The 27,386-nt window shown below is 41.6% G+C and overlaps 2 protein-coding genes across 2 annotated transcripts; one reads left to right on the top strand and one right to left on the bottom strand.

The window, feature by feature from the left end:
• Nucleotides 1-229: 229 nt before the first annotated feature.
• On the bottom strand, nt 230-26,576 carry LOC128258959 (nuclear receptor coactivator 6). Its single transcript, XM_052991008.1, has 10 exons — nt 26,199-26,576; nt 24,292-24,878; nt 22,834-23,748; nt 22,340-22,595; nt 5,344-7,312; nt 4,223-4,478; nt 4,078-4,161; nt 3,851-4,018; nt 2,857-3,085; nt 230-2,794 (listed from the first exon to the last, which is right to left on the bottom strand). Exons 2-10 carry the CDS (start codon nt 24,766-24,768, stop codon nt 2,430-2,432), a joined length of 4,719 nt encoding a protein of 1,572 aa, XP_052846968.1. The 5' UTR covers nt 24,769-24,878; nt 26,199-26,576; the 3' UTR covers nt 230-2,429.
• Nucleotides 14,684-19,110, top strand: LOC128258962 (monocarboxylate transporter 4). The gene has a single exon (XM_052991013.1). The coding sequence runs from the start codon at nt 15,710-15,712 to the stop codon at nt 18,146-18,148; it is 2,439 nt and encodes an 812-aa protein (XP_052846973.1). The 5' UTR covers nt 14,684-15,709; the 3' UTR covers nt 18,149-19,110.
• Nucleotides 26,577-27,386: the final 810 nt, after the last annotated feature.

Below are 27,386 nucleotides of genomic sequence, written 5' to 3'. Positions count from 1 at the left end.
TAATTTAAAATAAGAATAAACGATTCTTTTTTTTGGAGTATTCCATAAATTATATAACAATTATGACAAAAAAAAAATGAATATGCATATAAGCAAAAATGTTACAATTTTACGTCTTTAGTTGTATTTTTAATCCTATATTTCTTTTTTTTCGTTTATGTTTGACATTCTAATTTCGCTTGCAAAAATATATGTAAATGGTAATTCAACTTTTTTCAATCTTTCATTCTTATTTGTTTTGCTTGGTTTTTGTATAAATTGGATTTATAAATTTATGTTTTGTATGTTTGTTTGTTTTCAGTTAAGTTTTTGTGTTTATGGTTTTAGCTTGGCTTTAGACTACATAAATCAGTATTTTTATTATTGTTTTTTAATATTCCTTTGCTTCAACATTTCGTTACGTTTTGTGGTTGTATTATTGTTATTTTTATTTTTTTTTTTTACTTTTTTCGTATAGTTTTTAGGAACCTATTTGTAACTAGCAAAACGCAGACGCGTACACGATTCTATAAAAATGTTTTCCTATAATTTGGCTTACAATTAGTTCATATTTGTATAACATCAAAATATATATATATATGTAGATTTATATTTATGGTTTCGCTTTTGTGTCCTATTCATAATATACGTCATATATGTCAATGCATTTCTCTAGTATACGATTAGCTTAAGAATATTTTAAGATTTTTCGCTTGCCCCCTCACCACTCAAGTCCTGGCACTTAAGTAGATTATGGGATTACAATCCATTTAAGAGCCAGCACTTTTCCTGTGGGAATGCCACGCATATCCATGATCCATGGAGATCTCTAAAATTTTAAGACTCCAAGAAATCAAAGCATGTAGCGGTCCAAAAGTATGCAATAAAATATTGTATAGAAAAACAATGTTCCATTACCTAGTTTTGACGCCCAAATTATTGATTTTTAAAGCCATTGAAAATTTAAGCAAGTCCCCAAACAGATTGTTACTCCTAATAGATTAATTGAATATATTCCTTTCTCGTTTAGCCGCTGACTATACAAAGCATTGACAAGTAATTAGCTTTCTTATTCAAGTTCCTTTTTTTTTTGTAAATTTTTTAGGTGTTTTAACATTGGCACGATATCTATAAATAATATATATGCGTTTATATAGCTTAAGAAAATATATATGGGTGTATACGTTTGTTAGATAGTTACCAACTAGTATGATTGATTAGTTTTAGTTCTGACCCGATTACAATTAATTATTTTTCCCTTTCAAATCTTTCGTTTCAATCCCAACAGAATTATCTAACACGATGTACAAACTAAATGCTCTAGACCTATGAAAAGCAAGTTAAGAAGAACTCGAATATCATGAAGGCAAACAACGAATTCCAAAAAAAGTTTCACTAACTATGAATAACAATATGTATATGAATCTGCTTGTTAACTGGCTTAACTGATTGCGTGTAAAACTAAACAACATATAAAATAAATTACAAAATGACCGCGCTGTTAAATTACAATCTGCTTATAAACGTGTACGAAATAATGATACGCACAGTTGTGGCCCACATAATAATAGCCCTTAATATTGCTGCTCATTACTTTAAATTTTCTTTTGCAATTAGCCGATTATTAAAAACTTTTACACTTCTATATGAGCAAAAACTCGATGAAACAATTAAGACTTTAGTAAGGGAAGATTCTAGCTGGTTTTGGTCTTCTAGACCATAGACCATCAAAGTAAATCAATTTGGCTCCTGGATTTCGTGATTTATCTAGCTATTACTCTGACCACCACTGCCTGCCTATTTACTTTTTGTGTCGAACATACCCTGGTTCTAAATGTAAATTTCTTTAAAGCATAATCAAAGCATTCGATATATTGTTGCTGGGTTGGTTTGTTTAAATGCATGCTGCATGCCGCGAAACTGATCAACTACAATATATGATTATTTGTGTATATTTACAGCTCTAAGCGTTTGTCATAATAACATATCGAAATAAAAATTCTTTCCTAACAACTATGATGGACTATAACGGCTGGGAGAGCTTTTTGTGCCTCAGATAAATGAAAGAGTTTGTAGATTTAGCACTATGATAATATGATGATTTGCTCGCTGTTTAGTTTACAGAGCTTCTCTTCCTCCCACTCTTTGTACAAAGTTTTCGTTCCAACGAGTTTTGTTGCTCATGTTGCTTAATTCTAGTCTAGCTTAGAGCTAAGTTTCTTTCTCACACAATCGCACTCTTACACACGGACATGCGCTTTGGACTTTGGGCTTAAATATATACCGCTCGAATATATCTAATTGTTATTTTGTATATGTATAAGTATATGCATATAAAACCGAAACTCGCACTCTCGCTCACACTGACTCGCACTGACACAAAAATATATATGCTCTCTCTCTATCGCCTAACACTTAAAGTTCTGATGTATTTTTACAACGCCTGGCCTTCACTTGTTGTCCCCGGCATTCGATGATGATGAGGAGCTGCCCAACACTCCCGATCCGCCGCCGTTGGTAGTCTGTTGCTGGGATTGCTGCTGCTGCTGTTGTTGCTGCTGCTGCTGCGGTGGCAGAGTGTCGGAGCGGCGGTAGTAGAGAAGGTAAGGCACCCGTGGCGCGTGCGGCTGGAGTACGTTCTTCTCGCTGACCGGCTTCACCGAGCTGTCGTCGTAGCGCAGCCAGCTGCTGTAGCCCGTGTGGAACACGTCCGTGATGTAGTGCCCTTTGGAGGCCTCCTTGCCGTCGTGGTAGACAACCGCAAACAGGCGATATGCGCGCTGCTTTTGCGAGGTCTTCTTCGAGCCGAGGATTTCTGTAATGCAATGAGTTAGTTAAAATAGATGTAGTATGTAGTAGTATCGCAGTGCAACATACTGGCATCAATCTTCAATTCCACGGGGAACTCCACCTTCTTCAAGATCTTTGTGCAACCATCGGACCGGTAGTCAAAGTACTTTAAATGCAATATCAGGACGACGGGCAGCTTCTCCAGCGTCATCTGCTGCCAGGCCACCACCTCCTGCTTGGTCTTGCTGCCGGTGACGCCCTCCAGCTGATCGCGACCCACCAGGATCTCCAGCGCCTCCTTCACCGAAGCAGCTTTCTAAAGGAACAATAGTTAAAACATTTAATTAAACATATTTTAAATCTCTATATCTAACTAGCTACTTCATATTTTTAATTGTTTGTGCCCACTGTTGAAGAGAGAACCTATTAAATAGAAAGTCTCTAATAAAAAGCGGAACACGTGCACCAGCCCCAACGTCAGTAATGACTGTAGCCAGAACGGAGACAATCACCAAACGTAGACGGGGCTGGTGGCGTTTCATCTTCCACGAACGTAACACAGACGCCGGCTGGTTAATGGTGCCGAAGTGTCTGTTGACTTGTCTGTGGTCGACCTTTCAATGATTTAGTACCAATAAAAATGATGACTAAGGCTTCAGGCAAATTTCAAACTATATATAGTAACTGTTCAATAACAAAATAGCATTTTATGATTTCAAACAGGCCTTAGTTGTTATAGTCAGTATATAATAGAATATTCTGATGTTTTATACTATAGCTTTTATAAAGCTCAAAAAGATGTTACATTATAATTATTTTCAATAAAATCTGTGATCATGGTTATTTAAAAAAGTATATTTTTTAACTCATACATCTTCCTTGTCATAAGCATTATGTTAATGTTTACTTTGACGACTTTTAAAGGAAAAATTATCTTATTTTATATGTAAACTGTTAGCTATTCAATTAAGATTCTAATTTAATCTAATCTAATCTGTTATCATGGTTATTTAAACAAGTAAATCATTAAAATTATATCTTCCTTATCATAACTAATATTCTGAATTTCAAAAAAACTCACTTCAATGTTCAGTTGAAGCGTAAAGAAAGGCTGAATCACATCCGTGGAGTGTTCTCCTTCGCGTTGTAGCCGAGAACGCAGTTCTCCCCGGAATATATCGCTCACGGGAGTGCGTCCAAAGTCGGTTTGCCGGGTGACACTTCCCTTGTTACGATTGTTGCAAATCATCTGGTTGGAAGAGGTACTGGATTAGTTAAAATTAAATCATAATTACACCATTCACTTACCTGCCAGACATCGCCGCCATCCTCTGGCTCCGGCGGTTCCTGGCCATTTTGCTGGGAGGTGGGTTTGTCAATCAGTTTAATCACCTGCAAGTAGAAGCATAAATCAATAACTAAACTTTTAAATGTAATATTTTTAAGTACTAGCCTCTAGCATCTCATCATTGAGCTTGTTGAGCACATATCCCAGGAATTCCTCGGCATCCTCCTGGCGACCTTCGACATGCTCCTCGCGACTGTCGTTCCACAGCTTATAGATCTCCGTGGGCTCAAAGGCCATGTCGCACTGCAGATCGGAGCCCACAAACTCATCCTTGCCCTTGCTTTGGGATCCCTTGTTGAGGTTGTTCAGGCGCAGGCGCAGTCCGCTGGGCAGCGATGAAAAGTTGGTCATAAAAGACATCCTAAAGGGGGTAAAAAATAAGGAGTTTTGAATAAGAAAATTTATCATAACTCTTTTTTCAGGCATATAAAACTCTAAAATAACCTTAAAAAAATGTTAACTTGTTTGTGCCCGCTTTGGTTAAGGAAATCCATTAAAAGGAGATCCTCTCGTTAAAAGCGGATCACATGCACCAACCCCAACATTCAGTAGCTACCGCCAGAACGAAGGAAGCCAAAGAATGCAGGCGGAGCTGGTGGCATTTCATCTTCCACGAACGTAACACAGACGCCGGCTGGTAATTGGTGCCGAAGTGTCTGTTGACTTGCCTGTGGCTTGGCATTGAACAAATTCATAACAAGAAAATGAGACTTGTAAATTTAAATTTTATGGAGTTTAGACGAAAGCAAACGCTTGGTAAGCATTCAAATTGAATACATTTTTCTTTGTAGTTTTAAAAGCCTGTTTAAGTCATAAGACATAAGTCTACTAAAACACCTATACTATTTGTTGTACTTAAAATATGATGTCAAATTATATGCAAATCCAAGGAATGGCATCTAAGTTTTGGAACACTACGCATGTCAACGAAATGGATTCCTCGAAGATATCTTAAATCAAAACTAGCTTACTAATTATGTTTTTAAAACGCTATATTTGCGTTAAAAAAGAAAACTAAGTATATATGGTTAGATAAATCTCTGTAAACAAAGCTTAGAACTCTTAGGCTGCACTAAATACACTATTATAGTTAGTATGCCCTTTTATTGTAAGTATGCAGTTAGATTGCTATCCCTAGCTTAGAGTAAGAATTGAATTGAAGTTTATAGCATGAACAGGACAAACATATATTGTCAATACCAATTAATAATCCAATAAATACTTACAATGCATTCACAGTGGGCGTTTTGACCTCGCTCAAGACAGCGGCCTGTTTGGGAATGGAGCGCAGCATGTTGTAGAACGGGGAGCAGCCGAGCAGGGCCTGCAGGATGGAGTTTATGTAGCAGTAGTTGGACCTGTTGGTCAGTCCCCGCGGACGCAGACTGATCGGCGCCAAGTTGGTCTTGTGGCGCGTCAGGTACTCGGCGTACTTGTTGGTCCACTCGTCCAGGTGCTGTTGCACCGGACGCTGGGGTTCCGGCTTCAGGGGCTTGACAGAAGCGGAGGCGGGACTGGGCGCAGGAACAGCCTGGGCAGAGGCCGCCGAATAGGAGAGTGCTCCCGGGGTGAACAGCGGAGTGGTTGGCGCCGGCACAGGAGCCGGCAACTGCGATTGCTGGTGAGCCGTGGGCAGAGGTGGCAAACTCTGCGGCGGCGGTGCCAGCTGAAGAACTGGAGCAGCAGCTGCCACTTGGACTGGCTGCGGCGGAGCCAATTGGAGCACTGGATGTGTTTGCTGTTGCTGTTGCAGCGTTTGAAGAGGTTTGCTGGCCTCGTAGGGCGCCACCTTGGCCACGGGCTTGTTGCTGGCAAACAGACTGGCCCACGAAAGCTGGGCACTGTCGCTGCTGCTCTGCGATGCTGGTGGTGCAGGTGGGGCCAGATTCAGCGGCGGTTGCGGGTTGGCTGACGAACTGGAGGCAACCACGGAGCTCAGGGCCACGGTTTCATAGCTCTGATGCTTCTTAGTGGCATAGCTGCTGTAAGATTTGGTTGGAGGAGCTGTTGCTGCTGTTGCTGTGGGCACATGTTGCTGTGGCTGATGTTGTTGCTGCGATACAGTCTGCTGCCGCTGTGGGACAGCTACTGGTGCACTTATGTTGCTAGTCTCCTGTTGGAATTGATTTGGGGCAGCCGTAATGCTGGCCGTTGAGGTAGTTGCTGTTGTGATTGCCACAGGCGTTGCAGTTGCAGCGGCTGTTGTTGCCGGTGGTGCGGCGCCTGCTCCCTGTTGGCTGTTCTTACGCTCCAGCGTGGGAGCTGTACTGGCCACCGGCGATGAGGGCACCTTCATGGTGCCGTAGGTGCGCACCTGCGGCTGATTGTTGCTGCTGTTCGAGCTGGTGCTGCTATTATTGCTGCTGCTGCCACCACTGTTGTTGTTGTTGTTGTTGTTGTTGTAGCTGTTCTGATTCTGGTAGTGTTGCTGCTGCTGCTGGTAGTGCTGCTGGTTGGTGAACGTCTTTGTGGTGTGACTGTAGTTTGATTTGCCACTGGCAGCAACACTCACTCCTGCCGATCCGTTGTTCACATTGTTGGGCGAAGCGGTGACCGAAACCGATTGTGTGGACTTCTTGTGCTGAGCAGAATTGGTCCAGGACATGGTCTTGGTGGTCTGGATGCCCGTATCGCTGCTGCCGTGCTGGTGATGATGGTGATTGTATTCCGAGGAGTACTTGCGACGCACCTGTTGCTGCTGTGATTGATTGTATTGCAGCGGTGGCTTGCGCTGAGGCTGCGGCTGTTGTTGTTGTTGTTGTTGCTGCTGCTGCGGCATCTGATGTTGCTCATGGTAGCTGGTCTGCTGTTGCTGTGGTTGTTGCTGCTGTGGCACTACAACCGGCGATGTTTGCTGCTGCTGATGTTGCTGCGGTGCAGGTTGATGCTGTTGCTGCTGCTGCTGCTGCGGAGGTGGCTGTTGCAGTTGAGGTGCCACTGTAGCTACTACAAGGTTTGGCACTTTTGTTGGCGGTTTTTCGATTTGAAGCGGCTGTAATTGTTGATGTTGCTGCTGTTGCTGATGCTGCTGTTGTTGTAGCTGCTGTTGATGCAGTTCTTGCTGCTGCTGCTGCTGCTGCAGTTGCTCCTGTTGTTGCTGATGGAACTCCAATTCAATTTGCTGCTGCTTCTCGTTGGCCAACTTTTCATCCAAGGCCAACACTTCGTTGTTGTTGTTTATCAAACTCTTGTCAACTGCAAAACGAGAACAAGAAGGTAAATTAAAATCAATAAAAGCTTTTACTTTGGCCCTAAATGAGCATTTCCCAGCAGTCGCTTTTGAAATATGAGAAAAATTCAATTGCCGCATGCAAACTAATTTACAAAATCATCATAATTGATGCCAATTGATGCTAAATGCTGATAACTTCAACGAGATCTGAAGGAATGTTGCTGGATGGAAATGAGTGCGGAACAAAAATGTATTTTTTGGGAGCCATAAGCAATTAATGCTTAATTAAACTCTCAATTGATGTGTTATTTTTGTAAGAACTGGGAAAATTTCTACAAACAATATCCACATTAAACATGGATAAACCCAGCTTATCTTTATTTATATATATACAAGGCAGGTTCAAAAAGAGAGCATACCCCCTTTTTCGATCCCATGGGGTCGGTAATACATATATAGTAGATAGCTAGTCGAATAACTGCCCAGGCATTGTTCTCATGTCCGCTTTTCTGCTTTATTTGTGCTGATAAGCAGCGGGCCATCGATTGCAGCTATCAGTGCAAATAGAAAACATAACTAATCCATGTCAAACTGAAGTAGGGGACAAAAAAAACAAAATACCCGCGAGTAATTGAGAGTAGACCTCATTCGACGGCCATTCGATGGGGCAAATGGTTATTAAATCACTACTCGATTGGCCTGTTGCTAGGTGTTTGAACTAAGCACTCGACCCTGATATGGGGCACAAGATAAACGGCCATTCCCGACTCGATAAAGGCCGCAATGTGGAGCTAAAACAAGGTTAAGCCAACAAACAAAGGAATAAGAGTCAACATCCATGTGATCTCCCATCCCAGATGCAATGCAAACAGATCGCTCCTAGCTTATACAAAAGGATGGCAAAACAATCAACCCTGGGTTGAGATTATTATTGCAACTATATATACACTAAAAATTGCTTACTTTGAAATCGTTTACAAATTATTTGCCCTTTTTTTTATAAAAAAAATAATGAAATATCGCAATCTAGGGTAGGTGTAGTACTGGAACGTAAAACCCCAGATCTAGAGCAAATGTCAATATTATTTTGAAAAATGTTTAAGAAAGCTAAAATATTGCATTACAATACACAAAGGATTGAATTTTAATGATTGAATTATTTTAGCTGTGTCTGCTTTACGACACAAAAACGTTTACGAAAATATTAAAATAATAATACAGTTACATTTTTGTTTTACCACCCCTAATTAAAGACTTTATTTTGCATTTTAACTAAACAGTTTTATAATGTCTGATATGTTTGACGGAAATATATTTAAACCTTACAAATGTAACCGCCATCAATGGCTAACATACCTTTCCTTTCTCAAATTCAAATTCCCTTCACGTATCTTTCTAAGAACTGGGAATTTATTCCTCGATCCAATCTCCACAGCTCCCAGACAACTTTCCCAGGGCAGTCTGTACTTGTTGTTATCATTATTATTTATATCTATTCGGCATTTTAAACGTGGCAAACCTGAAGCCATATCGAATATATATTTAAACAACTTCTTTTGATGCCCCCACACACAAGGGTTTTATGTTTGGCGGGGAATTAGCTGCGAGGCACTAACTAAGTGCTGTTGAAGCACTTGATTTGGCCATTGGTAGGCGGTGCTAAACGCCCATTTATCGGGTGAATTTCCACCCCCGCGAGGCCCCCGATTTGAAAGCATCATATGACAATGACATCCCCCTCAATTTTTCCCTCGCTCCGGAATTTTGGAGTGTGCTAATTAATTTCAATTAGCGACTAACAAGCCGAGCGAACTAAGTGTGCGCGCAATGTTATTCAAAAAAATATAGGTGAAATCGAGCAAATCGAGTGCAAATATTGTATGGAAATGTTGCTGAGATTAATGCATTTAAATAGTTGCAAATGCATATAGAGAGCGGCAAATCTGTGCCAGGGTGTCAGTTTGGGTGCAATAACAACAGCTTTTCGAACGTGTTGCCATAACGATTCAATAGAGAGGGACGCCTAGAGTTGGGATTGTGGGAAAGGGAGCGAGAGGGAGAGAGAGAGATCGGCACTGTCACAAGGTTGGATGGATAATTACAGACCTGAGTGCACAGGTAAATTGCAATAAGTTGACTGCAGCAACAAAAGCAAACAAGGAAATTGTCAGGCACGACACAGCAACAACAACAACAACAGCAACAACAACAAAGACAACAACAACAACGACAACAACAACAACAATATCAAACAGAAACCGAAACAGAAACAGAATCGCAGTGAGACTGTACTTAATTTCCATTTGTTATACCATGTCCCATGTGATAAATGAAAAATCAACGGGGTCGGGGTCGGGGGGTGGTCCAAAACAATGTCAATTCATTAGAATAATCCCCCATTTCCCCTTTCGAAAAAAAAAACCCACTCGTCTTGAAAATTACGCTTTCGGATTCATCTATATAACAGTTTGCCCGCCAAGCTTCGTTAATTCAAATGAATTTGTTTTCCAGTCTCAAATTTCACTTCATTAGGTCGTATCTATAACTTTTAGGAGAAATTAAATTAGATTTTGTAATTGTTTTCCCTTTTCTTAAATTGAAAACAAACATCCAATGAAAATGGGTCAAGTTTTGGTTCATTTACGGGCATTCCAAAAGCCAACCACCCCATCTTTCACTATTCATTTGTTGCTGTTATTGAACGCGCGATTTTATTCAATTTTTTATTAGCTAGCAACAGAAATTGGAGGAACAGGGGGGCCGAGACCCGGTCTATGAGTAATTTACGCTTATTGAGCTTCGATTCGATTTGATTCCATCCGAGAGAGCTACAAATTGTAAACACGGTATGGGCGCTTTTTAATTGAGAGAATCAACAACAAGCAAAGAAATAGAATAGTTCCCTCCCAGCGCTTTAACAATTTGAAAATAGTAAAACAGTCCACAAATCAATTAACAAGATATAAAATATTTGATGAATACGAAGAATAAATAAACGTATTCGATAATAGCACATACAAAGAAAATAAAACATAATCCAGTGGTCTAAGTTTGTATTAAAAGCAATAAATAATGATTTGGACCTAAAAAATGTATTAATTAAATTAAAAACCAAAAGAAAACAACAATTTTAATTAAAAATTTCATAAAAAGAACAGTGGGGCGCCGAATAATAATCAAAAAGTATTCCAGTTTTCTTTGATTAATAACAAAAGAGAACTGGCCACAAAGTAAACAAAATAATAATAATCAGCATATAAATTTATCTTGTAATGTAATTCTATGCCTACGCCTCTACCACAAGAAATTATTCATTTTGTTGATTAGTTGTTAATCAGTACTCCTCAACTGAGTCACAAACATAAAAAACGCAAACCAAAGTGCGGGGTAGTTAAAGTTTATTTTGGAGAACAAAGAAATCAGTATAAAGAATACTGCAATGTATGCAATTATGGCACATATAGATAGCGTGGAATTGTCTTTTATATACTTTAATTATACAAACTTTGCACTTCTTTGTATTCCTTGAAAGCATCATTGATTTATATGCACAGTAAATTAGAGTTTATTAGACACAAATAATATTAAAAAAAAGTAGGTCAGTTTAAATAGCACAAAGAAAGACGTGTCAGACTAGTTAGCCGCCTAAAAAAGACTTTCAGGGTAGCAAATGTATATTTTCTGTACCTTAAAAGCAACTGCATGTAAATGGAGAAAAAACCGGGATTGGCAGGATGAGGTGCAAAGGAGCCTTAATCATTTTCCGGCCCTCAAGGCGTATGCGTAACGTGACTCACACACACATTCCCATCATTCAATATTGATTGAACTGACCCGTATGCGATTTAACGAGTGAGTTTCTCATCGTGAAGCTTGTTCCCAGCACTTTAATTGCCGCTGCCCCATTGAAATTGATAAGTAATCTGCTCAAGCGTTGGATCACTGAATGGGGTAAAGCAAGGGGAACCGCGGGATGCAAAGCCATATACAAAACAAAGAAGAATGGGCACAGTTTCCACCGCCTGGCAACAGGGCCAAAAGCGAATTGTAGCAGCAATTCAATTGAATTCATTTGTGTCAATTTACAATAAATAATACCCAAAGCAGAGGGGACACAAGCTAAAAACAATAAGTGAAATTGAGTGCGAACGAAAATTGCATAATTCTATGAGCCACGCGACCTTCGTCGCAGAAGAAAAACAAACAAACTATAAAGTTTTCGGTGCGGATAGAGGGGTTAAGAAGGTACCGCCACCTTATCGCCGAATTATTTACGAGTGGGCGGCTGTTGACGGTTTATTTCGAAGTGGCTTTAAAGCATCAACTGATAAACATCGATGGTGCTACGAAAAACCGAAAGAAGTTAAGGTGAACTGACAGCCAAGGATTTCAAGGACACACGTTGAAATGTATCCTATTCCCAACCTCCCACACACACACCCCCCACTGCCTGCATTAACATATAAATGCGTGAAACAGATTAAGAAGGAAGAGAGCTCGCTTCAGTGGAACATGTGGATACAGTCGAACTTCTTTAAATCATTGCTGATATTAACAACAATTAAATTAAATTAAAAGGAATAAAGATAACATAAAAGTGTATTGTTTTATTGGAATCTGAAAAAATATTTTTTGAATTGATTTTCAAGCAAAACAAAAGTTTCATGAAATTCCATTTGAACATGAAGTCTTCTTTTCTAATGCCAGACTGATTCTCGACCAAGTTCGACTGTAGATGCCAGATACGCGCGATGTATCTGACAGATACAGAGGCCAGGCTCATCGGAAAATACTGGCGATGCATACCAAGCAACGCAACAAGTTGAGCGGGCAAAAAACGACAAGGTAAAACACAGGCAGACGAAGCAGCGAACTGCGTCATTTTGAAAACACAATATTCTACAAGCTGTATTTTTGTATCTGTCCCCATGTATCTGTATCTCTCGGAGCAATGGCAGTGGCAAGGAAAGCGTTGTCAGCGTAAAAAAAAAAACGCTTAGCAGCCAAACAAAGCGAGAAAAGCATTGACTGCACAACACGGCGTATGCGCAATTTTCATTTTCATTAACAAAGAAAGCGCGGGGTCTAAGAAAGCGGGGGGGATGAGGTGGTCTTAATGGGGTGCTGCAAAAGATGTGGGGGTGCAATAATTGAAGAGTCATCACTGGTTCATTCAACCTTTTAGCAACGAGGAAATAAAGAAAGAAATAAAGAAAGCTCTTGGCCAGCTGGAGAAGACTTTTTATATTCCTGTCTCTGCAAAGGCCCTTTTCTCTTGGCAAAAGATTGAATAGTTCAAGGACAGTTTGTTCATTACACAAAGTGAACATCTGTGACAGTGAAAAAATATGGAATACTAAATTTAATAAGCACTTTTATTACTGCATTGACAAAGTGATTTTTTGTAAGCTTAAAATTTTTAAATTTGAATAGCATATTTAAAGACTTAACACTGTTAAAATTTAAATATACATTTTATCAGAGAGTATTTATGCTTAAAAATTTGTATTTTAATTATTTTTAAATTTAATATTTTGAGCGTTTTGATTAATTTTTCGCAATGCATCTCTCTTTTTTCACTGCCATTTCACGTGGGTGCATTTGATTTTTTGGCACAGACTGCGGGCAGAATTCTGTTTTAAATGGGGCAGCTAATTCACAAAGACACCTGGCGGAAGCCCACCAATCCGCCCCCTGCATTCAAACCCACCCCCTCGACAGCGGTAACAAGCTGAAAAACTTTTTCCACGTGTCGGGTGTCCCACTACTTCCTCATTTTCCTAAACTCTTGTGTAGTTTGCATTGCACTTTGCGCCCCATGCATTTTTAATGAAAATTCTAGCCACACGCATTGCGGTATAACAGTTTTGCTGCGATTACCGCTATTTCGTATTACATTTCAGTTAAAGTTAAAGTCAAGTTAAGCGTAATTCGCAGGCACACACACAGATTGTTGGCCAAGATTGGAGGCGTTGGCCATTGAGTCCCACGTAATGCTTTAATAACAGGGCAAATAAATTGAGTTAGGGAAACGGAAAAGAAAAAAAAAATGAAAATTACCGGAGGAAGAGACAAGTGGCGCCCTCTAGCGTTGACCCACAATACCGGGTAAGTGTATGTGTGCCAATGGTTTTCTTTTTTTTCTCTATGTGTTTGCATGTATTTGACATGGAATTTTTATGAATGACATTGACCAACCACCCAAGAAGAAGAATTACTGCACACAACCCTCCCTCTGAAGAAAAGAGAGCGCCAAAGAGAAGGTACGAGCACATCGGTAACAATCTCTTAAGAGATCTCACCAAAACAGCTACAAAAAAAATGTGCTTACCAAGCTGACAAAACTGTTATAAACCAGAAGACGAAAAAGCACATTTTTACGATTTTACGACCTGGCAACAGTCGACCAAAGTTGATAAACAAAATCACTAAAATATATCTCAAAAGGCCTTCTTATCAGCTGCGTGTCGAATGCATTTTATTACTTAGGTGGGCCAACTGTTAAGATAATGCGCGGATTATACAATTTGTCGGCGCCTAAAAGGCGGCAGACAAAAATAACACTCAACCGCTAACTTCAAGAAACAGTGGGACTTCTGTAAGTGGAACTTTAAAATGAAAGTGGGGTGGGGCCAATTTGGTTTTTAAGATTTAAACGTTAAGGGTTGTCTTTCAAAATTTTGTGTTTAAAATGTTAAATTTTTAAGTTTCAAGTATAAACTTTGTAAGAGTCTTAATTAAGCCATTATCGAATTGCAAATGGGAATCTTTGTACTTAAATGTATTAATCTGATAAAGAAAAGTGATTCAGTGGGATTTCCAGAATATTCAAGACGATAAAAGGTGTCCTGTATAAAAGAGCGTGAGTTTTTGAAAAGTAAAAGTCTTTCGGGGGGCGAAATACAGTTAACCTTTAACCTAAATCGCCAGCAAAGAGCAACAGTTTCGGCGCTCTTTGATATTTCTTGTGCTGTTATACGACTGTTATATGATAGGGCAGTTAGAACGGTAGCCATGTGGCAAGGCGGTTACCGGTTTTTCAGGCTTTATTTTTTTTAAAAAGCAAAGAAAACAAGAGGGAATAAAAATAAAAACGACATAAAGACAACCCTTAGGCAAATAAAGAGGGGTTGTTTGTCTAGTCTATCTCTCTCTCTCTCTCTGGGGTCTCTCGGTCTCTCTGGGATTTGTTTTTGTTTCAATCAGCTGTTTTTTGGGGGGCCAAGGGAGCGAGCGAGAGACCGCGAGTGGAGCTTGCGCTCTGTGAGCTTGAACTTCAAATGCAACGAGAGAGAAAGAGCGAAAGAGAGCGACCGAGTGTTTTTACAGAAATTTAGAATTTGTCTTTGTATATCGTATAACAGTCGCTTTTTGCTGCCGTTACGAGGAATTTTCATTTTCATTTCGCATTTCGCAGCGAACGGCGCAGCAGTCCAGAACAGAATCGGGGAATTAAAAGTCGGTTTATACGAATCGGTGATTGTTATTTTTTCGCCTGATCCGCAAAAAAATCAAATGTCACTAAAATGCAACTGCAGCTAAAAGTTATCAAGTAGTGTGCGTGTGTGTCTGCGAGTGTGTGTGAGCTCTTTTTATCGATCACACGCTTCGCACTTCCCCCCCTTTCTCTCTCTCACCTAAGCCCCCTTCTCTCTCCAATCGAATTTCAAAGCTGAAAATCGGAAAATTATACAATTGCATATTCGCAATTACGACGTATACACGTACGTACAGCAGCACCCCCGAAAAAAGCTGAGGAAATTCACAAAACGCAAAATCAAAGTCAGACGGGGGTAAAAAGCAGAAAGAAAAAGCAAGGAGAAAACATCTAAGAAAATCTAAGGAAAACAAACATTTTCTAGTGACCTCAGCTGCAGCTGCAAGTGCAAGTTAAAAATATACAAACAAAGCGGAAATAACCGAAAAATAAAAAGCACAAAGGCAAAAAAACCGCAAAGAAAACAGTAACGTTAAAGCTAAAACCAGCACAAAACAAAGTTAAGCTAAAACTGGAGCTGCAATAAGTATTTATTTACGTGGCTAAAGGAAACTATCATCTAATATTTACTTAAATACAGGCAGGCAGCCCACGCCTCTTTTATCGCTTGTGAATTTATAAATTTATCAAACTAAAAACAAAAACAAAACCTCAATAACAATTGACACACGCACACCAAGGCAGCACACAACTGCAGTGGGAGAGCGAGGGAGAGCAGCAAAAAAGAAAATAAAATCAAAGAGAGTGCCAGATAAACTTGGGCTCTCTTTTTGCTTCGGCATTCGCACGCGGACAGCGACGCCAAGCGGACGTTCCTCCTCCTCCTTTCCGTTTTAGTCCGCTCCACATTTTCAACTCCACCAAAACCGCGTGTGTGCTTGGGAAACCTTAACCCTTATCGTACCACCACCCACCCGCCACCATGGTGGATATAAACAGTTCAAATCCTGGCAATGCCGGCGGCGGCAATTCCGCATCATCTGCCCGCTTGAGAAGATTCGAGAGGACAGACAGCGAGCTGGCCTGCGAGGAGGCAGCCCGACTGACAGCCGAACAGAGTCCCGAGGACGAGGACAATCAGGACAACGAGGAGGAGGACGAGGATGAGGAGAGTGTGTACGGGGAACTTCCGCCTCCGCCGGACGGAGGATACGGATGGGTCATCTGCTTCGCCAGCTTCATGTGCAACATGATTGTGGACGGCATTGCGTACACGTTCGGCATCTTCCTGGAGGAGTTCGTGGCCTATTTCCACGAGGGCAAGGGCACGGTGGCCTGGGTGGGCAGTCTCCTGTCCGGAGTTTACCTCAGTGCCGGACCCATCGTCTCCGCCCTGGCCAACAAGTACGGATGTCGAGCCGTCTGCATAGCGGGGAGCATCATCGCCTGCATAGCCTTCGTTTTGAGCACCTTCAGCAGCAACGTGAGCATGCTGATGGCCACCTATGGTTTCATGGGAGGATTCGGCTTTGGCATGATCTATCTGCCGGCTGTCGTGGCCGTGGGCTATTACTTTGAAACGAAACGGAGTCTGGCCACGGGCATCGCCGTGTGTGGTTCCGGCTTTGGCACCTTCGCCTTTGCCCCCCTGGCCACCTATCTGCTGGAGGAGTACGGCTGGAAGAACGCCCTGCTCATCTTTGCGGGCCTCATCCTCAACTGCGCCATTTTTGGCGCCATGATGCGACCCCTGACCTATCCCAAGAAGAAGAAGCAGAAGCCCCTGATGCAGCGCATGTACGAGGAGAAGCAGTTGCAGCTGGAACGGGGATCCTTTGCCGGTTCGCACTTCATGGTGCAGCTTCCGGATGGAACCATGGAGCGCAAGCTAAAGATGCCACTGAATGCGGATCCCGGCGTTCATTCCAGCTTGAATCTGGAGCTGCTGGCTCAACAAGCGGGCGGCGGCGGAGGACTGCATCCCGTTTCCACCCTGCCCACCATCACCGAATCCAAAGTGGTTGATGTTCATCGTCAGAATGGCGCACAGTCCCCGCCAAATGGCGACAGCAATGGCCAGTTATCCGCTCGATCCGCTCGTCGTCCGCATCGCAATTCCGAGTCGGAGAACAGCCCTTACCACTCGCAAGATGCCATGACACGGAATGCCTCGCAGCCCGCCTTCCTGGCCGGCGATCACCAGAGTCTGCCCAAAAACGGATCCGTGCCTTCGTTCACGCGGGTGAGGAAAACCTCCGCCTCGGAGCGCTATCAACCTTCGCTGGCCGCCATTCGGGCTTCATCTCGCGGCGACTTGGAGGCCGGAGCTGGCGGGGATTTCGTCTCCTCCAAGCTGTCGCTATCGCAAAGGCAGGGCAGTCAGTCGGGCAGCAGCGGCCGGATGGTGCGACCCATGTCCCGCAAGGATATCTTCTACTCGGGCTCCGTGACGAATCTGCCGCAATATCAATCGCAGAAATCGCTAACCAACTACAGGAACTCAGTTTTGTCGCTGACCAAGTACGAGAAGAGCATGCAGAGTGTGGCCAAACTGGATCCCCTGGCGGAGGCCGAGAAGCACCGCGAGGAGTACGACCTGTGTCCCTGCCTGGGCATTCCCGATTCCGTGAAGTCCGTGGTGAACACTATGCTGGATGTGAGCCTGCTGAAGGACCCAGTCTTTATGCTGATTGGTGTATCGAATGTGTTCGGTATGGCCGGTCTGTATGTGCCCTTTGTCTACCTGGTGGATGCGGCCAAGGAGCACAACATACCCAAGAACGATGCCGCCATGCTGCTGTCCATCATTGGCATCACCAACACAGTGGGCCGTGTGTTCTGCGGATGGGTGGCGGATCTGCCACAAGTGAACTCGCTGCTGCTCAACAATTGCTGCCTTCTTGTGTCCACGATAGCCGTCACTTTGACACCATTGTGCTACAGCTATGCGGCCTACATCACCATGTCCATTTTCTTTGGACTGGCCATCTCGGGATACATCTCGCTGACGTCAATTATCCTGGTCGATCTGCTCGGCCTGGACAAGCTCACGAATGCCTTCGGACTGCTGATCCTGTTCAGAGGATTTGCTGCGTTGATCGGCACGCCCTTGGCGGGTGCCATCTACGACATGACGCACACCTACGACCTGCCTTTTTACATGGCCGGTGCCCTGTTCGGGATCTCCACGATAACCAGCTTCCTGGCGCCCTGCCTGAAGAGATGCAGCCCCGCCGAGGAGACGCCCGTGCATGCGGAGACCCTCACGCCCATCGACGAGGAGCAGGGCGAGGATGCCGAGGACGAGGACGAGGATCAGCCCATCACCATTGTGCCCAAGATCATCAAGACACTGGCGAGTCCGCAGCAGGAGGAGGGACATCCGCAGTTCCCCCAGAAGACAAGCGAATCGAAGCTCTAAACGGGTTGCGGATGATGAATTTACGGGGGCATTGCGGAGCGCTCAAGGGGATCCGGTGAGATATTTTTCTATTTACTTATACAGCAGAGGAGGAGAAGGAGGAGGAGGAGGAGGAGATCAGAGATCAGAGATCGAGCACACCTATATACAAAGAGAAGGAGGCGGATGGATATATATATATAGCCAGCCCCAAACCATATATATATATATATATACCTTTAAGCCTAGGCAACAGCGGAGGAGATGGGATGCGGAAAATTCACTTTTCTACCAGGAGAACTCAGCTTAGCTTGCGATAAGATATAGAAAAAACCTCTGGCTATATATAAATTATACTACGCTCATAAAATACCGATCGAATACTGATACCGATCGTTGGTAGATTGCAACTGTTATACAGCAACCACAAAATATTGTAAAGTAACTTCTATTATTATTATTTGTTTGTTAAACCCTACGATTACTATGATTATCATTATGATTACTATTAAAGATTATTGTGTACTTCTACTACATACATAGTTGTTGGCCAGTCGTTATAAATGTGTCATACCGTAGAGATATAGCGATATATAGCGTGTGTGTAAACTGTAAAATGTAGCTAAGTAGTGAAGTGGCCCGATTAACTTAAATGAGCGGAGCGCAGCAGCAGCAACTATATTTCAAAACTAATAAATTGTATATTTTTTAAGGAAGAAGAACGAGAAGAACGGAACGCTACACAAAAAAAAATAACTCAAAAGCGAAAACACAAATGAACCGCATTAAGAGCTAAAATTGTTTTCAATTTTACACTAATCATTTAGGTGGCGCAACTCAAAATACAAATTTACGGCTCATTTTTGTAAGTTACTAAACTAAAGTCCAGCAACAGAAAAACCAAGAGTAAATGAATTTTTAAGGCTTGTATGTGTCTGTTTTTTAACTATCCAAATAAATAGCCTAGTAGCTACGAACCATAAGCAATACGGCAGAAGTGCAGTTCAATACAAACGAAATTGTTCACGCGGCTAACTAATTAACAGTACTATATATAACAATATTGTACCACAAGAAATATTCTAAATCTGTTATACGCATAAGGACAGGGCAAACAGCAAGTGAACGAGTGGGAAACACATCAAAAGTAACATTTAGAACAATAAGTGTTGAAGGAATGAGAAAAGCAGCCAGAATAGAAATAAAATAAATTGCCATACATTTTAAAAACTGTAAGAAACTAAAGTGTTTTTGTGGGACTTTTTATGGGGAATGCGGCTTTTTATGTTCTACAAAGTTTTATGGATTCAAAATGGTTTTCAGAAATTATTTAACATATTTATCTCCGTGAATATTCTTATTATTTTGCAATTATATCTTCTTTAATTCTTTTTTTCGTTTTTCCTTAAAATTATTACTTTATTCACGACCTTCGCAACGTTCGGTTAACAAAACAGCAAACATGGACTCTACGGATTTCGTTTCCATTTGAATAAGCACTAAATAAGTACCTATATCAAGAGGAAACCCGTGAAAGCCTCAGCACAATTATAATCTCCAAGGGGGAGCGTGAGGCGCTCTAAAAACCATCGATCAAAAGCTCGCCTTGGACTTAAAATATTGCGTTTATCAGTATGAGAATTTGAAATGCCTTCGATGTCGCAGAAAATCAGATCATGGCGTTCTTACTCGTAAACCCCGCGCCCAAAATATGATTACGCTAATCAATGGGCCACGGGGGAGTTATGGCTGCACTTAATCAACATTACTAATTGTGGGCGACACAGGGGAATAATATCGCCTATCAATCTAGTCTGTGGACAAACACTTGGCAGTATCGCCTCGCTGTTTGTATGCCACCAAGTGCTTCGAAAACAGCCATAAAAGGAAAACCTCTCGGATAGACGAAACTCGTTGAACCAAAACCCAGACATGGGTAGAAAACCAGATAACGGGTAGAAAACCAACTGGAACTCAATCACACTCAGTAGACCTCTTCTCTATTACATGTGATATTCCTAGCTGTTCCACGTGCATTTAAGCACAAGAGGTAATATAAAATAACACTAAAATGGTACTCAAAAAGCCATAAATCAATTAAAACCTTGTAACCTGCTATGTGTGTTGAGCTTCATGTGAATTCTATGAAGTAATCTTTATAACTGTCTGTACATAAATCAATTATCGTTTAAAGCCAAAGATTAATTTAATTATCAAATTTATTAAAAGCCAATCCATCATAATCCATAACTATATGAAAACATCAATATCTCATCTGCTCAGGTTCAAAGTGGTCTTTATTTACAAACAAATATCCTACGATAGCCATCTAATAAATATAATTCAAAAGTAACTATTGACTATTATTGCGCATTATTTATAAGACCCAGGATCAATTTATTTATAAACCTTATTGATAACCAATCCATCATAACTTCTTTATTTTTTTCAGTGTCAATTAGGTTCCTTTGAATTTGCTCTTAGTTTTGAACAAGTATGGCTTAAATTTCAAATAGAAACTTCAAATAGTCCGCCTATTTGGGCTTTGTCAAGCAATTAAGTCGACATTCAGCTAATAGAATATGTTCAGTCCCTTGGCTAAGGTGAATCCCTTGCCCCGGCCACATGACACACTCAATTACGATTAGTATGCAAGTGGTCGAGACGCCTACTCCAGCACTTCCACTCAGAGACGTCCGTTCGATTGATAAGCGTGAACAATGCACACACCAAACGGGCAAACAAAAATAATAACAACAAAGAGCTGGACGAAAGCCACTTGTTCTGCTGATTAGAGAGAGGGTGAGTGGATGGGTGGATGGATGGGTGTTGCTGTTGTGGGGGGCACAACAAAGTGGTCAACAAGCTCAACACCTGTTGGAGGCTCCACGAAGGGTGAATGGATGATAGGCCAGCAAAAGACCACACATCCAAAATGAAATCCCAACCGAAAACAATCGGTGGCAAGCCAAGGGCATGGCAACAAGCAGGCCGAATAATTAAGGGCCAGAAACTATGGCAAAATGTGTTGACATCAACGTTCTTCCCCAGAGACTATATATACATATATATAATGTGACACCTGAGAAGAGTGTAAGCCAAGTAGGGAGAACATTATATAGTAAAAGAGAGCGCGGAAAGGCAAAAGTAAGCGAAAAACTGCATATAAACACGATGGCCAGGCGACGCAATCGAAGGCACGCCATGACAAATTCCAAAAAACAACATGGAAAACGCTATTAAATAAGCGTGGAGCAACACGAACTCCAGATACTCTGGTCATCAGTCCGGTTGAAAGTCCACAAACCACTCTGCTTGGATTTATCTTTGACTAGGCGTGGCCTCGCTTCAAAACAATAACAAGATAAATCGAAAGTTATTTCATGATGCCGAGAACATGTGGCACAATATCAATCATTGTAAGCTAAAGTTTAGAAGAGTATTTCCCCTTTAAACTGATTGAACAATTAAAGCTTATCAGTGGGAATAGAATAAATTAAGTCTAGATTTTATATGAGTATCTTTAAATTCCGAATATATTATTATGGGAGAATTATTTTAGAGAAAATTGTTTATAAAACTAAATGGGCAGAAAAATATCACTGCAAGCTAAGTTTATAAGAATAATACCCTTTGAAAGAGAATCGAAATGATTGAACAATTAAACCTTATCAGCGGGAATCGAACAAATTAGGTTTAGATTATGTATGCGTAATTATTAATTTGGAATAAATCATCAAGGGATCATTATTTTAACCAAAATATTGACCAAAATTAAATAGGCATACAGAAGTTAAAATAGAAATAGAATAATAAATAACATGTCATAAATCAAAGGTTTAGTATCTTTTCTTGAAAATAGTTTGAAATGCTAACAAGTCATGTAATAACCAATCCCAAATAACATTAAGACAAACTAAAACATTGTTCAATCTAATAACTTAAAACATCAACTAAAGTCATTGACCCAAAACAAGGAGATAAATCTAAGCTTGATGATTCAGCTGAAGCATTATTCAACTGCTGTTCAAAGTCGAAGCAGCTTTCCTTCAATGAACGAATAATTAATTCTTATCAACTGGCACCGAGGGAAATGAGATTATAAACAATAACAATGGAAAGTAGTAAATTAGTCAAAGTGCAATCCATTTGAATTATGAATTCCAATACCCAAATGAATCACTAATCAATATTGTGCACTACAGCACTCACCCATTTGCTCCTGATGCGGATGCGGATGTTGCTGTTGCTGTAGCTGTTGCTGTTGCTGTTGAGGAGGAGTTGGTGTTGGGGGCTGCGGCGGAGGAACCTGTTCGATTAGCACAGGCGATGTCTGCTGCAAGATGTGATGCGGCGGGGGCAGCAGAGCTGGCTGGACGCCTTCCGGTGGCAGGGGCATGGCAGCAGTCCAGGCCACGGGAATAGCGCCAGGCGGAGGAGCTCCGCACTCAGCAATTTCCTCTTCGTACTGTAAACATAGAGAAAGGGTTAATATTGTGATTAAAAAAAATATAATATCAGTATTTTTCGGTTTTCTCATGATATGTAGGGTGTGGCAAACCATTTACAGCATTTAAATTCATAGGAAAAATTATTTGTTTTAGGAAAAGAATTTTCTTTGTTAAATAATTTTAAATAATTATGGAAATTGGTAAGAAATAGCATTGAAAATCGAAAAACGAACTGGCTTTGAGGGATCCACTCACCTGCTGCATAGGACCTGCTCCTGGGTGAATCGGCTGAAGGGCGGCCAGCTGACCATCCTCAAAGATCTGCATCACACCCATCTGGTGCTGGATCTCGTGCATCTGGGGATCGTAGATGGGGTAATTCGGACTGAGCATGCTCGACGTTTCCGACGAGGGCAGCGAGGAGCTGTTGTGGTTGAGCTCGTCGCCCACATGAGCCACTCCGCCATTGGGATGTAGTGCCACCTGTTGCTGTTGCTGCTGCTGTTGTTGCTGCTGCTGGAGCACTTCGAAGTCCTCGGCGTACATGGGTGCCGTATGCCAGATTGGGGTCATTCCTCCATCCTGCTGGGCAACCCGCTCATCCACACCAGGCTGGCCAGCATCTTCCGGCACGTACTGGTACTCAGCCGGATGCATCATGGGATAGATGTATCCGCCGGGATTAAACCACGCCGGATTGTACATCACCGGGCCGGAGATGAAGAGCGGTGATCCGGTGGCCTGTTGGGCAGCCGTGGGATTCGGCGGAGGCTGCAGATTCGCATGCTGTGGCGCAAAGTAGGGCGAGGGATATGGATAGGCGTAGGCTTGTGGAGCATGGGCGTAGTACTGCGGCAGGTGCTGCATATGCGCCTCGGGCGGCGGCATCTGCTGACCCATCTGGTCGGTCTGCAGCTGCATTCCGGGAGTAGATCCGTCCGGCGGCGGCAGTTGCTGCTGCTGCGGTAGAGTGATCAGCTGCTGCTGCTGCGGCTGCTGAAGATGACGTGGCCCATGGTAGTCATTGCGTCGCGGTCCACCGCCTCCACGTTGACGTCCGCGTCCCCGCGGCCGTTGTCCGCCCATGCCAGGAGTGTGGGGATTCGGAGAGCCTCCCTGCGGAGCCAAGTTGATGGGCAAGGGCTGCATATGCGGCATCACGGTGTTGCCCTATAGGGATAGTTCATTTTAGAGTTAGTAATGATGATTTTATAGTTTCTTCGTTAGATTATAAATTACTTGTTTTACTTTTTCCACAACGTAACGTGTACTAAATTCATAAACTATAATCAAAAAACTCTGTCTTACAAATGATCGGTTACAAATTTGTGTGATTTAAGTTAGGTTTTTTTTTAAGATCATCTTTGACTTTGAGCATACAAGTAAATAAACTGGATTACGTTTTCTAAAAACATTAGTTTTTTATTACAAACAATCGGTTAGCATGTACCAGTAAAATCAATGTTAATTTTAATTAGTTTGATTTTTATATTGGTTGTCTAAAAAACATTAACATAAATCTTGAGTATACCAAGTAAATAAACTCTTGGGATATGGTATACCCTTTTACCTAGTTTTTAATTTATATGCTATACTGTTTTAACTGCCTTTCACTTGCACTTGCACGACTTTTGTTAAAGCAAAACAAGTTTCAGCTCCAAATAGCACCCGGTTATAAGGAAGTAGTAACGAAGTTCCCGCCCAACTACCCACCTGCTCCTGCGGCATGTCACCGTGTCCGATGTAATGGTGCTGACCTCCAGCCGGCAGATAGGCGGGCACTGTGTGCGGCCAGCCATGCAGATTCACATTGGCAGTGACGTTGTTCACGTAGACAGTGCTGCTGGGCGTCGGAGCGGGGATCATGGCCGGATAGTGGGCTCCGGCGTGCGGATGTCCTCCGTGGGCGGGCATGTATACGGGTGGATTGTACACGGGCTGTCCGGCCGGTGTGAAGGCCTGGACGGGCGTCAGTAGATTGTTATTCCCGGAGGGTGAAACCAGGTTGTTGTTGTTGTTGTTTCCAGCCGGCTGTGGCGTCGAGGGTGTTGAAACGGGCGTGACTGCTCCGCCACCAGCTCCTGCTGCACCTCCTCCACCTGCTGGTCCGGAACCGGATCCCGCCGCCGTAGTGGCCGGCGTCGACGTAGGCGGCGCTGCCTGCTGCTGCGGCTGCGTTTGCTGCGCCATGGCCAAAAAGCCTCAGTTCGGAACTTGGCTCAGGTCCTGATTGGTATTATTTGTGGCTTAAACGAGTCTCAAGAGTCGCAGCAGGCGCCAAACATTGAACTTGATGTTTGCTGTTAAGGAAGAGAGCGAAAACTAATTAATAACTATGGTATGGCGACTTATATAATAGAAAGTATTAAACAACCCATAATACCAATTGTGAATAAATAATAAGTAACATAAATTTTGCAGATTTTATAGATATTTTACCAACCAAAAGAATAACAATTATTGAATAGGCTTTTTAAGCAATGAAATAACAATTTGCAGAGATATTAAATGTTTTAAATTTGTGGTAGTTCAGAATATGAGGTTTTGGGATGGAAGAAAGTAAGGGTCTTAGAGTAAGAGCCCTATAGAAATATTTAAAAATTTTAAAACAATTCTAGGATGTAAGTAGAAGGAAATCAAGGTCAAAATTTAAGCTTTATGGTAATTTCATTTAACTTAACTAAGTACTGCAATAAAAATAATCATAAGAAGTAACAAATGCTGCATAAATACTAAATAAACTATATATGGAGCACAGTTGGAGCGCACCAGGTGTTCATTTTCTACAGAAGCACAACTAAAAATACAAAAGAATGAAAATATAAATCCAAATTAGCCACATCTGCGGGCGGCGGAGCACATTTTCTCCGTTTTCAGACACGGGTTAAATTCTAATTAAATGCGATTTTCATTTCACGCCACTCCGCGTGCCGCAGCCGCAAACCAGTCTGGCAACGCCGCACAGCTGTCGGTGTAATAAGAAAATCAAATAAACAGAGCAAAAGAGATGGGGAGTGGGGATGGCGATAATGGATGGGGGTGTTTATTAGTCCGACACATCAAAACTACCATATTAATCATAACAAAACGAGGAGCCGGCGATTTAAAATCATATTTTTTGGTCAATTCGTATGGTGCCACACGCCGCCCGCTAGAGATGCGCAATAGATACGATTTGCCGGCACCCGATAATATCGGTCACGAATGTAACAGGTTCAAAGGGCTAATTTGTTGGATTTACTACGTAAAAGATATACAGGTAAGGGGAATAAGTAGGAGAAAGCAATATGTATTAGTTTAGTGGGCTATTTGTTTGTAGGAGGCTTTTGAAAAGTTATTTTTGTTGTTTTTCAACAGGCGAACATTACTCATCTCTGCCGAACACAACACACACTGAGACGCACACACATACGCATTCACACACACATAGGGAGAGGCAGGCCAATGAAAGAAATTGGAAAATAACTTTTGCTGGAAGTAAAAAGGCTAAGTATTTCGAGTATTTTCTAGGAAATACACAAGTTTCCGGGCTTTTGGGTTTATGTAAATTAGTGTGCCGGGTTTTTCAATGTTTTTAAGGGGAATTCTAGAGGTGGGGGAGACGACTTTATCGAACGTACCTTTTGTTGAGTGGCCAATTGAAATCAATTTTGCAATTTGATCATATTTTATGCGTGCGGCAATCGCTCTCTTCTCTTGCTCGCTCTCTCTCTCTCCCTTCTCACTCTCTCTTTCTCCGCGCGGTGCCACGATAATTCCGCAAGTTTTTACACGCTGCCTGCTCCAATTTTGGTGCTCCAACAAATTAACACTGAAACAAGCACGCTCGCGGAGTCACAGGTCACGGGGCACGGGGGCGAGAGGTCACCGGTTGGCACGGCGCTGGCGATCCCTTTTGCTGCGGGCCCACAAATCGTTTTATTGTTCTTTATTTTTCGTTTCGGCCGAAGAACCTTTTCCTGCTGCCAGGGTTGTCGCACATCGATGACAGTGCGATAATTGGCGGTGCATGTTATCGATTAGTCTGAGTGGCAGCCCGGCGAGTTATCGAAATCGATCAGGTGGCAACTCCACAACAATTGGGCGGGCAAATTTAAACGGCTAAACAGCTGGAATTATCTAAATCTGTATATAATTACACAAATCTTTAAATATTATTAAACTAATGAAATATGTTTGTTTTTATTTACAATATTAATTTTTCGGTCCGAGCGAAACAGTATGCCCTGCAGAGCAGGAAAATTTTCCTTCACTTAAAAGTACAGTAAAACAAAGTATGCATTTAATTTTGTATAAAATATTACCTATAACCTAAAGCTTTTCAACATGTTCGCATACAACTTCAGATATGTATAAAGCTCTTCTTGTATGAATTCCATTTGTAATCAAAAAATATGCTAAATTTTCAGGCGTGAAATTTATTTTTTAAATCCCGAACAAAATGTACCCATCAGTCACATCCCACAATTTTATAATTTTATGCAGAATAACTAAAATTATATTATTATCGCTATAGTTCACGTACATAGGATGTTAACATCATGAATCAATTATATATATTATTTAAAATCTAAAATTATTATTATTATTAAATTTAAAATCATAAATTTTTAAGACCTATACAACTATAGTCAAAAATGCTTTAATGTACCCCTTAGATGCTGGAATCTTAGATAAACTTATCAGCAATCTGTGAAGGGCAATTCGCAAGTTTTTGAAATTAGTTCTTCCAGAGAACTCGCTCGGAATAGTCAAAATGCTTTGGCTGGATACTTTTATTACTTACTTCTTGGCTTTGCAAATACTTA

Source organism: Drosophila gunungcola (assembly GCF_025200985.1).
Source record: "Drosophila gunungcola strain Sukarami chromosome 3L unlocalized genomic scaffold, Dgunungcola_SK_2 000005F, whole genome shotgun sequence".
Lineage (NCBI taxonomy): Eukaryota > Metazoa > Arthropoda > Insecta > Diptera > Drosophilidae > Drosophila > Drosophila gunungcola.
The sequence above is the reverse complement of the archived record's forward strand: the minus strand, read 5'-3'. Positions and strand labels throughout refer to the sequence as shown.

What these genes read in the sequence shown, in the direction of transcription:
- LOC128258962 (XM_052991013.1), top strand. Translation starts at nt 15,710, where the DNA reads ATGGTGGATATAAACAGTTCAAATCCTGGCAATGCCGGCGGCGGCAAT.
- LOC128258959 (XM_052991008.1), bottom strand. Translation starts at nt 24,768, where the DNA reads ATGGCGCAGCAAACGCAGCCGCAGCAGCAGGCAGCGCCGCCTACGTCG. An exon ending in ACGCCCACTGTGAATGCATT is followed by an intron (nt 4,479 to 5,343) that starts GTAAGTATTTAT and finishes TACCCCCTTTAG; the next exon opens with GATGTCTTTTATGACCAACT. An exon ending in ATGGCGGCGATGTCTGGCAG is followed by an intron (nt 4,019 to 4,077) that starts GTAAGTGAATGG and finishes TCTTCCAACCAG; the next exon opens with ATGATTTGCAACAATCGTAA.